General features: G+C 38.6%; 1 protein-coding gene across 1 annotated transcript in view; it reads right to left on the reverse strand.

Annotated features, from left to right (window-relative positions):
- Nucleotides 1-13068, reverse strand: part of LONP2 (lon peptidase 2, peroxisomal) — a 127931-nt gene that overhangs the window by 59606 nt on the left and 55257 nt on the right. Inside the window, exons 9-10 of the mRNA XM_043986715.1 lie at nt 5589-5739; nt 3037-3163 (exon numbers count right to left, since the gene is read on the reverse strand). Of these exons, the coding sequence (XP_043842650.1) occupies nt 3037-3163; nt 5589-5739 (278 nt within the window). The remainder of the gene's footprint in view (nt 1-3036; nt 3164-5588; nt 5740-13068) is intronic.

The raw sequence follows: 13068 nt of genomic DNA on the forward strand, positions 1-13068 counted from the left end.
ACTGTGAATGACTTAGCTATTCTCGGCAATACAATGATCCAGGATAACACTAATGGACTTATGATGAAAAATGCTATCCATTCCCAGAGAGAGAACTGATAGAGGCTGAATACAGATTGAAGTGTACTTTTTAAACTTTATTTTTCTTGGTTTTTTATTTTGGTCTGTGTTTTCTTTTACAACATGACTAATATGGAAATATGTTTTGCATAATCATGCATGTATAACCTATCAAATTGCTTGCCTTCCCAATAAGGGGGAAAGAAGAGAGTAAAAGAATTTGGAACTCAATTTTAAAAATGAATGTTTAAAATTGTTTTTACATGTATTGGGGGCAAAATTGTTTAAAAATTTAAAAAAATATTCTAATAAAATAGTTTAAAAAAGGAAAAAGAAAAGAAAATGCTATGGAAAACAAAAATAAACTTTGAAAGCTAAATATGAAGAGAGAACATAGACAAGACAGGCAAACTGGTTGAAAAAGATAATGTATTATTAACAGATTAACAGAAAGAAAGCAGAACTATGAAATTTCAATTTTACTACCATCTTCTCCATCCAGAAGAATGATTCACAAACTAAACATCACTGAAAGGTAAGGAGATAGTAGAATTATATATTTAGATCTCAAAGGAACCTAATTTTTATTTTACAGAGGAGTAAACTGATACAGAACAGGGTTGGGTGACTTGCCCAGGTTCACAAACATAGTGCAACAGTCTTGGAGGCAAGACTTCCCAACTCTAAGTCATGCTCTTAACTCCTCTTCCTAACTACCTCTGGTACCACTCATTTTAAATAAACAATGTTGTACGGATCCCCTATGGAAGGGTCATGCAGAGATGTGGACAAAAGAAAATGGGATGAGAAGGTGTAGGGCTTGTTTGGGTTTTTTCCCTAATCTTACTGGTAGAGGAAATGTCGACTGAGATAAGATGACAAATCCATTTAAAAAAATTTGGAAAGTGTCTAGCAACATGTTGCTTCCTATCCAGTATTTTTATCTATGACCTTGATAAAAATTGCCTCGCTTTAAAAAAACAAAACAGAAAGGGTAATCATCTATTTATAAATGATACAAATTTGTGAAGGACTGCTAGCATGCTGGAGGACTAAACTCCCAGATGAGGAAACTCCCTCCACTGCAGTGCATGCTCACTTGCTCGGTCTTGCTCCCCCCCCCCCCCATAAAATAAGTTTCTGTCACTGGAAGTTCTCAGTAAGGGCTGGATGACTACATCCTAGACATGTTAAAGGGAGTTCTGATATTAAGTGGAGGTTGAACTAAATGACCTATGAAGTTCCTTCTAACCCCAATACTCTAATAAGCAAAATCTTTTTTTTTTAGAAAACTCAAATCCTACTACCCTATATAAGTTAATAAGAATTTAATAAGAGCTTACTATATGCAAGGCACTGACTGTTCTAGTGCTTGGAATATAAACAAAGAAAAAAACAAGACAAAAAACAAAACACAGGGCCTGTCCCCAAGGAGCTTACATTTTAAAGGGAGGAGACAACATGAAAATAAGTGGGTACATTCCACATCAAGTAATCTACTGAATATCTCAAATGTGTCTGAAGCACTGCATGTCTATATTCTGGGTTTGCTTTTTTTTTTTTTAACAAGAAGTTAAAAAACTATTGAGAAAAATTTCTAATGCACACGATATTGAATGATCTATGATTCTGAAGAAGTACCCACATCAAAGGTACTTACTTAACTTTCCCTAAAGGCAATAATTAAGAAATGCTTTACAAACAGTGATTATGGTTCCTAACAAGCTAGGGATATATTCTCTCATCTATCATCATCCTCATTTTAGAGACAGGGAAGCTGAAAGAGAGTGGTTACATGACTTGCTGAAAGAACTAAAGCATCATTGGTATTCTTCAACACCACAGCACTATTGGAAGACTCTCATATGAAATATCTAGTTTCTTAGGGATGGCAAGACTCACAGAGCATTTTCACAAAACAGTGAATAAAAAAGGAAGCTCCTAGCTTGGGCTCATTCTTATGTTTCTTAGATGAGCTTGAACATAAACTTTTTATATGAACTAGAAAATATTTTCCTAACAGGGATGCTTTAGATGAAAAGGCAGTCTGACTGGCCAAAGTATTTGGAAAGCAAAAGGTTCCAAATGCAGAAGAAACTGTTCACATAATTTGAGAGAGCAATTACTGGGGGGGTGGGGGGGAAGGCTGCAAGATGAGTGCCTGGCAGTCTGACACAGCTTGCTGGGTGATGCAATGGATCTGAAACAGCGAGCCAGGCTAGCTATAAGAGGCTACTGTCGATATAAACTCTCTTTGGAGAGTTACATTTTCCATCCAAACAGGCAATCTATAAATCAGACTAAGGAATTCACTTCTCAGACAATTTAAGTACTGTTTGCCACAGACCTAAGCACCTGGCAACGAACTTTGAAAACTACCTCCTCCCCTGCTCTAATGCAAAGTTGTAAGAGCAATACTCTTGTGAGGGTTTTTTTTCTTCCTCCCCTACCTTCCCAACCCCCCCCCCGCCCCCACTGCCCTTGAAAGTTAACCAGAGAAGTGATGATGTTGATTAATCAAAACCTGATGCCTTAAGATATTTTCACATTTCTTAACAGGATCCTTTAGCTTTTCAAGAGACTAAGGAGGCAAAATCACCTTCCTCATTAGAAGCTCCAAAGAATGACCCACATTAAAGGACTATGCTCTAGAAAGTATGGAGCAGAGTGATGGTCTTATTCAAGAATCAGAGTCCAAAGTTACATTCTGCATGGCTGGGTTTTGTGGTTTGATTCCCTCGACTGGAACTGTAGAATAAATGAAACCTTATCATAAACTCTTAGCTGTGGAAAGATTCCCCCAAAATTCTTCCAATAAATCTTTGCCTTATACTAAACCCCATATAAAACAAACAGATGATGAAACAGCTCTTAGTTGTTACTCTCAAAGTGAGTAATGGAAGCTGTGGGTTTCCACTGAAATCATCTCCGTTTCAGACTCAAGTATGAATGAATATTGGTGCAAAGTATGTTTACCTGGTGATGATGTCGAGAGTAGTAACTTGAGGAATCTGAATCTGCTGTGGTGTCAACCCATGCTGTTCCAGTTGCTTAGGGATCAGGTGCCTGTGGGCAATTTCTATCTTCTCTTCCTGTGTATACCCTGCAGAAGGAACGGGCTTGTTTCGTACCTGTCCACATATGGCATGTCAACAGTGTCATTGTTTTTCATACAGTCAACAGGCCTGCAAAACTCAACTTTTTCTCAACTCTGAAGAAGCGATTTCATGGGATCAAACCAACAGAGTATTTAGAACTAGAAGGGATCTTAGAGACAGTACAACTTCCTCATTTTATAAATGAAGAACTGGCTCTAAAAGGTTAAGTGGTTTTGCTTAAGTCAAGAAGGTTGTAAGCAGCATAAACTGAGGTACCCTGTCTCCAAGTCTAGTGCTCTATCTATATACCATGCTGGAGGACTTTCAATATTTTAGCATTTACCTTGAGAGCAATGAAATTTAAGTTTCTGAATCACACGTCATTGCAATTTCCAACTTCTCCACATTTACCAGTATTTACCAAATGCTGCATGTATGCTATTTGGGTGACAAATCTCTCAAAGAAGAAAATCCCCAGTAGCAAGTAGGGGAAAATTCTCTCTTCTTGTACAGTTTTTTTCCCCCTATATTAGAATGGTTAACACCATTTATTGCTTATTTGACAAAATTCCATAAAGATAAATCTATAAACACCAAATAAATACTGGGCCCCAAGTGAAGGAGGTAAGGGTATATACATGGGTTGTAGCTAGGACTTTGACTCCTATGGATCATTTCAAGCTCAGCCCCAAAGACAAAGGTAGAGAACCCCATCTATAACAACTTTTACAATAAACTAGATGTTTAATCTCCTTTGGAGTGGTTTAATGTTTAGTTCTTAAAATGTTAGCTGTACCCACCATAGTGTTCTATCTATATTTTCCCTCAGTCTCTAAGGTAAGTCCCTCTCACCCACACATTTGGCTTGATGCTCTAGAATTGAATGATTAAGAGTTGTGCGACAATAAAATGGGCTGTTTTCTGTTACTGGAGTGTTCAACCAGTCTGGCTGACCACTTGTCAGGGATCTCTGCATGGAGAAAGGTTGTGACCTCTAAGATTCTGTGTCTAAGGCGAAAAAATGACAACAAAAACCTCACTATTTTTCAAAACTCCAACCAGACAAATGTAAACTGTAGCCAAAAGACAAAACAAAACATCCCCCTCCCCCCATCAAACCAGGAAAACCTCACCTAATACATTAAATGGTCTTGGAACTAATAAACACAATAGGAAATTCAGGGAAAGTCTTCTCCAAATGAGCTTTTACTATTCTATAGAATACATACTCCAGAAAGATTACAAAAATTATGTATAGCACCTGTGAATATATTTCCATTAGCCTTCAAAGCCTGTAAGACACAATTTCCCTTGAACTAGAGAACTCCTTCATGATATACAGCCTTCTTTTACAAACCAAGATTAAAAATATGAATTGACAGAGCATCTGTTAAACAGAAAGGAAAGTTACTGAAACAGCAGAAAAGCTAGAAAATAAGCTGGCTCAACCTGCCAAAAGAGAAAGCTGACATCATCTGTCCACCTCTTCAGCAGCTGTCCTGGGTATTTCACTTCACAACAGTATGTCTTATGGAGTCTGCCTTAATTTGGAGATCCCAGGCAATTTGGTCTCATTTACTTGAAATTATTTTTGTCTCGTAAACATGTACAACCTAGCCATCCATCATCATCTCCATATGTTTTAACTAAATATAGGAACCTATAGGCCATAACAGATTAGAAAAACCAATTGGGTCCATCTTACAGAAAAGGATAGATTTTAGATCTCGCAATCATTTCTGCTGTGACAAACCTTAGGCACTGAGGGGAGCGGGAGGTGTTGCTTTTAAGAGTAAATCTGCTTAGGGAATTTCATTCTCCACAGCTCAGGGATGGTTAAGAAGAGAAAGTAAGAGGGGCCTAGGCAACAAAAAAGTAGAGGCTCTACAATGAGTCTAGAATTACCAGAGGAGAATACCTGACCCCTCCTGAAGAGGGAGAACCCGATTACAGGACACTTTTCCAGAGGAAAGGGCAGAAGACCCTCACTTGATACCTGGTAAGCTAAACTGAAGAAGATTTCTTTTCAAAAAGTCCAACTACAGGTCCTTAAGGAATGAACTCATCCTCTTTCACCTCCATCGTCTATGATTTTAGAAATTGGATAAAAGAGAAATAATGAGTTGTTAGAACAGTTTAATCTTATAGGTTTTAACTTATCAAACCGATCCCTACCCAAGTGGCGGGATCTATTTACAGAAAAGTACGAACTTGATGTGCCTTGGATTTGGAGACATACTTAGGAAAAGCAACATTTCTTCTCAGTTAAAAATCCACTTAAGATCAGATTTGAAACCAAACTCAAAAATCCTGAAAGCTCTGACAAATCCACTTCCTTAATCAACTCCCAAAAGATGTTCCTTTAAAAGGAGAATGTGCTAGAAGTCATGAAGCACAGACTTGCTGGTCTCACTCATGCATCAGGGTTACCTGGCACCTGGATGATCTCCATTCTGTCCAACAAAGCAGGTGGAATAGTAGCTGTAGTGTTTGCAGTAGCTATAAAGAGAACCTGGGAGAGGTCAAAGGCCACATTTAGGTAGTGATCTGTGAAGTTATGGTTCTGTTCTGGATCCAAGACCTTGAAGAGAACAAACAATACAAACAACACTTATCTCTTGGTAAGATCCATCTAATGCAAACCACAAACACACAAACCAGATGGAGTAAGCCCCCTACCTACATCTTTGCTTACCTTCTAAGTAACAAGGTTAGTTTTTAAAACATAGAAACTGAAGCCAGGCCTCAGGCTTCAATCTCAAGTCTACTAATGAATCACCATGTGACTATGAAGTCATTAATCCAGCTGGACCTGTTTTACACTTCATAAAATAAAGCTAACACCTTTTATGTTAAATGTACATGAAAGTAGGTAGATCTGTAAAGTATTCAGAAATGCTTGAACAGGAGGTATAAATTATATTTTTCTTCCACAATATGGTGGGGCAAGAGGAAAAATAAAAGATAACTCTAATTGAGAGTAAACTGGCAAATATATCCTAATAAATATGCTAATGTAACATAAAATGATAAGTTACATTCATCTAGTATTTGCAATACATCGTCTCATTTGATCCTCAAAATAGCTCTATGTACTCAAAACTCCAAGTAGGATTATTCTCATTTTAAAGACAAGGAAACTGAGACTTAGGGAGATCCCATCACTTGCCCAAGCCCCATACAGCTAATAAGTCCTGGAGACGACTCCCCAGCTGCTAATGCCTTCCTCTTTCAGAGGCCTTTCTTGACTCCAGACACAGTCATTTCTCCTTTGCATCAATTGCCTCTTTAAAAAAAAAGACAAGGTTCTAAACTCCAGATCAGGTGACTTTCCACATGTGCTCCTAGAGGGTAAAATGTGACCTCAAAATGCCCTGCTATGAAACATTAATAAAAAGTAATGTCTATCAAGTAGAGTTTTAAAATGTCTGATTAACTTTGCTTTCTTTCCTTCTTAAAGAAAAGCCAAGTCTTTTTTTTTTTTTTTAGATTTTGCTCAGAGTGGATACTACATGTACTCTTTGTTAGGAACCTCATGTTCAACAGCAAAGAAGCCACAGACTTCAAGAACTACAAATGCCTTCTTGCTTTTCTACCTTCTTTTGGCATGCTGGACACTTACTGAACAGGGAAACATATCTCTCACTTTTGTTTTTAAAGACCTGGTGGGAGTGAGCAGGCTGTGGCATGTTACCAGTGAGTATCTGAATGCAAGAAGTTGTATAAAGCCAAGATTCTTAGGCCAAAGTATTCTGAATGGGTAAATAAACCAACTCCCCTCTAATCACAGTCAAATCAAGTCAAATAGAATTTATTGAGGTGTTACTATACAAACTAGGCACTGTGCTAAAACACTGGGGATAGGCAAAAAAAAAAAAAAAGGCCTGTCTTCAAGTGGCTCATATTTTAATGAGGGAGACGAAAGTTTTAAAAATAGGTACATCCAAGATACAGAGAGAACACCTGGAAGATAATCTGAAAGAGGAAGGCATTAGCAGCTGGGGAGATGGGGAAAGGCTTCCTGAAGTTGATGGTATTTAAACTAAATCTTGAAGGAAGTCTGGGAAAAAGAGGCAGAGGTGAATGAGCAGAACATTGCAGGCATGGAAGTGAGCCAGTGCAAAGACATGGAGATAAGAGGTGGAGTATCCTGTTTGAGGAGCACAGGAAGGAGGGTAAAGTATATGTGACTTGGAAAGGCAGAAAAGGGCCAGGTTACAAAGAACCTTAAATGCTAAACAGAGGCTTTGATGTTTGATACTAGAGAGAAGAGGGAGCCAATTTACTGACATAGTCAGAACTATGCTTGACCACTAGGTGGAGGATGGCTTGGAGTGGGGAAACATCTGAAACAGGGTATGCAGCTAAAAGGTTACTGCAGTCATTCAGGTGAAAAGCGATGCGGGCCTGAACTATGGATGGAGTTGTGTGAGTGGAGAGAAAGGGATGAACATGAGAGATGTTGTGAAAGGAGAAACAATAAGATATGTCGATAGATTAGATATGTGGGGTGAGTGAGAAGGGGTCAGTATGACACTAAGGGTGTGAGCTTGGGTTACTAGGAACATGGTGGTGCTCTTGACAGTAACAGGGAAGTTTAGAAGGTAAGAATGATTTGGGGGAAAAGATAATGGATCCTTTTTTGGACTTGCTGAGTTTGAGATTCTACCAGACATTAGGTTCTAGATAAACAAGAGGCAGTTTGGAAATGTGTGACAGGAGAGAATAGGGCTGGATATATAGATCTGGAATCATTAGCACAGAGATGATAGTTAAACCCATGTGGGTTAATGAGATCACTAAGTGAATCTATAATAATAATAATAGTATTTAGCTATTTAGTTCTTTAAGGTTTATAAAGTGTTTTACAAATATAATCTGATTTGATCTTCACAACAATTCTGCAAGGTAGGTGCTATTTATTATCCTCAGTTTACAGATGAGGAAACTGAGGCAGATAGAGGTTAAATGATTTGTCCAGGGGTCACAAAGCTAGGCAGTGTCTGAGGCTGTATTTGAACTCAGGTCTTCCTGACTCCAGGCCTAACAGGAGAGGAGAGTGCTGCACAGAGAATCCAGAAGAAGGTAAATTTCAAACACTGCAAAGGAGTCAAGAAAGATGAGGATTGAGAAGAAGCCATTCAAAGATCACTGGTAACTCTGGAGGGGATAGGTTCAGTTGAGATCAGAGCTGGATTTTGGATTTTTTTCAGAAAGAAAGGAGGGAGGAGAGAGGCAGTGGAAGCACTGATGGCAGACTCCTTTTTCAAGGAGTTAAGCCCTGAAGGGGAGGAGAGATATGGAATGATGGCCAGCAGGATGGCTGGGACCAGTGAGGGTGTTTTAAGCATCGGGGAGCTATGGACAGGTTTGTGGGCAGCCAAGAAGGAGGAAGTAGATAGGCAGTGAATGAAGAAAAGAGGGAGTGGGGATGATGTTGGGGCGATTTGCTGGGGAAGTCAAAAGGAAATGGGGTATTTGCCTTGACAAGAAGATGAGGACATCTGAGAACAGAGTAAAGGAGGTGATAGTGGAAGGAGATATCTAAATGATGTGAGATGAGGTGGAGAGAAGAGAGATGTCAGGAAATGGTCTCAATTTTTTTCAGTGAAGTATTATATTGAGGTCTCTGGCTGAGAGAGATGGGGTAGAGGGCACCAGGGGAGGCTTGAGGAAAGATGAGAAGGTTTGAAATAGCTGCTGTGGAGAGTGGGAATCAATTAGAATGGAAGAGAATGTTTGCTCTGCAGTAGGAAGGGCCCAGCTGAAATTAGCTAACATAAATTTGTAGTGGTCCCGGTCAACCCGGTTCTGTGATTTCTTCCAGCTCTGATGTTCAGCAGCATAGGCAATTCCTAGGAATAGTCCAGGGATGGGTCTTGGCAAGGCATAATTAGTGATAGGACAAGAGACTCACTAAAGGGCTGAGATAGGGAAGGGAGAAAGTGAATAATCAAGGTAGTCTGGAAAAGGGCAGGGTGGGGGTGGGGTGGGACGTGTTAGCCATGGAAGTCACAATAGGGATAAAGAATAGGGTTAGGGGTTATAAGGCATGGGGAAGATGAGATGATAGGATGTTGTGATCAGATATGGGAATTTCCGAGTTGATAAACATGATCAGAACCAAATACAACAAAATCAGAACCGAATATAAGAAGTATAAGAACAGTCAGAGTAAACTAGTGACTTCAATAGTCAGAGATCTAACAGTTCAAGGACCCAAAGTACTAGTATGAAAGATCAACAAATACCATGAATGTCTATCTAGGCATCAAAATATCTGTGCTGTGGGAACGAAAAGGCAAAGAATAGAGAACAGCAATCTAATTTTACAAAGCCTAAGCAAAAACGGAAGGAACTTTGCTAGGACAATCCACAGCTCTTGATTTAATCCTGTGTAGGTGGAATCTAAGCAATTCAAAAGAACCATTTTTACTCTAGCAGACTTGCTGTTGGCAGGGATTTCCTCTAAAAAGATACCAGAGAAATGAACAAAACTGGAAATTTGCAGGACATGTTATAGCTTTGATGTCCATCCCACCCCTGGTCTTATCCTGGCAAACATCAACCTTAGCAAATATGAAAACTAATTTGAAGCCAACTATTAGACCCATGTTGGCAAAGGCAATAAGTACTGCCCCTTAAGCAGCTTATTGCCACTGTGAAATTCTTGTTATTTCACATTAATACTGAAAAAGCTTCATCAAGATAAGCATCAGTCAGGTGACCAAATACCACTTTGTTCTAAGTATTTCCAATCACATGCAATCTGTGCCACTTAGGAGCAACTGGACACTTCCATTACTGGTACCCTGGGGCGTTCCCATTACTCTGTGCTCATATGACTAAGAATTCTTGATGAGATGAGCCACAGAAAACTATTTTACCCTTGTCTTTTCAAAGTCAACTTTGACATAAAAATCACCTTTCTATCACAATTTAAAGTTGGCAAATCACTTTCCTCTCAACCAGCCCATATGTTAGGCATTTAAGGTATTAATATTCTTATACAGATGAGGAAATGGAAGTTCTGAGAATTTAAGTGACTAGTCTGTAATGTAACCAGATTAGTAAATGAGGTAGGTTTTGAACCCAGGTCTCCAGCCTCTAAAACTAAGACCAATGCTTTCTCCATTCTATCATGCAACCTCTCAGCTAGAAGAGATACAATAGAGATAAAATTCAAAACAAATGAAAAAAACACAACAACAAAAACAAATGAAAACCCCTAATAAAATAATTACTTTTTAAATTTGGAAAACACTATCTTATAGAGAAGGATTATACTGAAACAAAAACTTTTATACATTAGATACCCCCCACACACACACACATACACACAAAGAAATGCAAGGAAGGGCTACAGTTGGTATACTGAAGTTTTGCTTATTCAAATCACACACTGCCAGGGTTCAGCATCATTACCCAAAGCAGTCTTCTAAGAAGCAAAGCCTTGTAAATTTATGATTTAAAAACAAACTGTCTTCTAATAATCCCTTAAAGTTGGTTCTAGAGTTAGGAAGTAATATTTCAATAGTGCTTACTGTTTAAAGTCCAGTTACTTGAGTGCTATCAAATATAATGCCTCATTTTATCCCCCCAGCATCCTTTGTGAAGGAGGCAGGGCAGATATTATTATTATACCCATTTTACTTAATGAAGAGATTCAGGTTGATTGATGTGCCTAAGGTCTTCAATGGCACAAATACAAAGCTATTCCAAAACATAGGCCACATTCATAAAGTGAAATCTTTGAAAGGAAAACACAACACAGATGTACACTGAAAAGTAACAGTGATTACAAGCTACTGATTTAATATAAGATGGTGAGGGAAAAAGTATTACCAATATGGTACAGAGGCAGAGCCAATACTCAAATCCAGATCTGAGGACAATGCTCTATCCACTAATGGACATTGCTACCAATGGAATAAAAGCAGTGTCAGCTCAATTGACCCCAAAGTGACTTTATCTTTCAGGTATCCCGGTCCTATAATGAAATAAACCAACTAAAGGATAAAACTTATTTGTTGTGGTATAGTAGAAAGGGTACCCCACTCAGCATCAGGAGACCCCTGTGTTTGAATTCTGTCTGCTGGATTTATCATCTGTGTAATCATGGACAAGAAACTGAGGCTCTGAGCCTCAATTTTCTCTTCGGTAAAATGAGTATATTAATAGCTCTAGTGTCCATTGTATAGAGTTGTTATTAGGATCAAATGAACACTACATATTTGTGTGTATAAAGTTTTATAAAACCTAGCTATGTTAGCTGTCCATGTCAAATTTACTACCTTTTAACCTTTCTCACCTAATAAACTTGTTTTTTTTCTATCTAACACCTTTCTGTGTTTTTTTATTTCCAGATACATGATCAGCATTACATTGCTATGATCATTTTTCATGTTACTTATAATGGAATCTATTCAAGTCCTGAATAATTCTACATTGCTGTCAAAATAATTTATCCTTTCCATTAAGATGTGAATATATTCCTTGTCCTAAATGATACAAACTATGTTCATTAAGATTGCTTATAATTAATTACTTTCTCTCCCCCAACCTAAGCATACCACAGAGAATTAGCTAAAGAGAAAGCAAATGGTAATGTTCAATTTTCACCACCATAAATCTCACTAAAAAACAGAAGCAACATTTTGGTTCAGAACTATGATTACAACATATTAAAGACAAACTTTTCATCAGAACTGGACAGTAAATCTTCCTAGACTTGTTTTTGGAGTCTGGCTCCCTAATGAGAAATTACAGTTTTCAATCAGATGATTAGGTTGGCCAGGTACCCCAAAATCAAATTTACAGCTGACTTTATGCTTTTGTAATGTAATGTAATTCACATACTGTTATTAAAGCTAACATTAGCTGTCAAAGAGATTTCATTACTGAAAGGTCATCTTGCACTCTAGGAGTAAGGTCAGATTACAGCCATCGGGCCCTGCTATGGCATTTCTCAATCTAGTGGAGTTTCTTCTCAGTTATCCTGAGAGAACTAGGTGCAGTGCAGCCCCCAGAGTAGGAGTTCAGCATTTGTTAATGACACTCTTGTTTGGAGGACAAATGGGAGGCCTAGTTCTGAAGCCTCCTTTAAAGGAGAAGTAAAATGTAAGAGTATAGAGCACAGAAAATGTAGAACATAGAAAATCTGGGCATTTAAAAGAAATAATGAGGTATGACCCTTAAGTAAAGTTTCTGAAAAAGAATAGGCAAGAACACAAGCTTACCCCCAATTACGAGATTAATTTGCATTAAACACCTTCACTTTAGAAACAGAATCATCTCTCAGAGAAGGTTGGACCAGGGAGCAAAGAGCCAGGTTTGCCTTTAGGCTGGTTACTTAATTCCTTAGTTTCAGTTTAACCAGTTAAATGGGGATAATAGTAGCTTCCCTACCTACCTCACCCTGCTGTCAGGAAGATCAAATAAGATACTGTATGTGAAAGTGTTTCATAAACTTGAAAGCCCATACAAAGAAGTTGGAGGTGGGCTGTGATCTGCACAAGAAGAAATCACCTATGAAAGAACGGAAGTGTAAAAGTGAAGGGGGGCAGCTAGGTGGCGCAGTGCATAGAGCACCGGCCCTGGAGTCAGGAGGACCTGGGTTCAAATCCAGCCTCAGACACTTGACACTTACTGATGGTATGGCCCTGGGCAAGTTACTTAACCCCAACTGACTCACCAAAAAAAAAAAAAAAAAAGAGAAGGGCAGTGGTGCTGAGGATATGAGTGTGAATTACTTTAAGCAGACAATCAATTAGCTAAAAAAATTCTAAGGAAAAGGGAGTTTCGACAGGGGTAATATTAAAGAATATACATAGATCGGGGGGTCCAGGACAGTATGGGGGGTCTCCAGGTCAGAGGATTTAGGTCTGGAAGAGGCCTTAGAGATCATCTA

The sequence above is a fragment of the Dromiciops gliroides genome, chromosome 2, assembly GCF_019393635.1.
Source record: "Dromiciops gliroides isolate mDroGli1 chromosome 2, mDroGli1.pri, whole genome shotgun sequence".
NCBI lineage: Eukaryota > Metazoa > Chordata > Mammalia > Microbiotheria > Microbiotheriidae > Dromiciops > Dromiciops gliroides.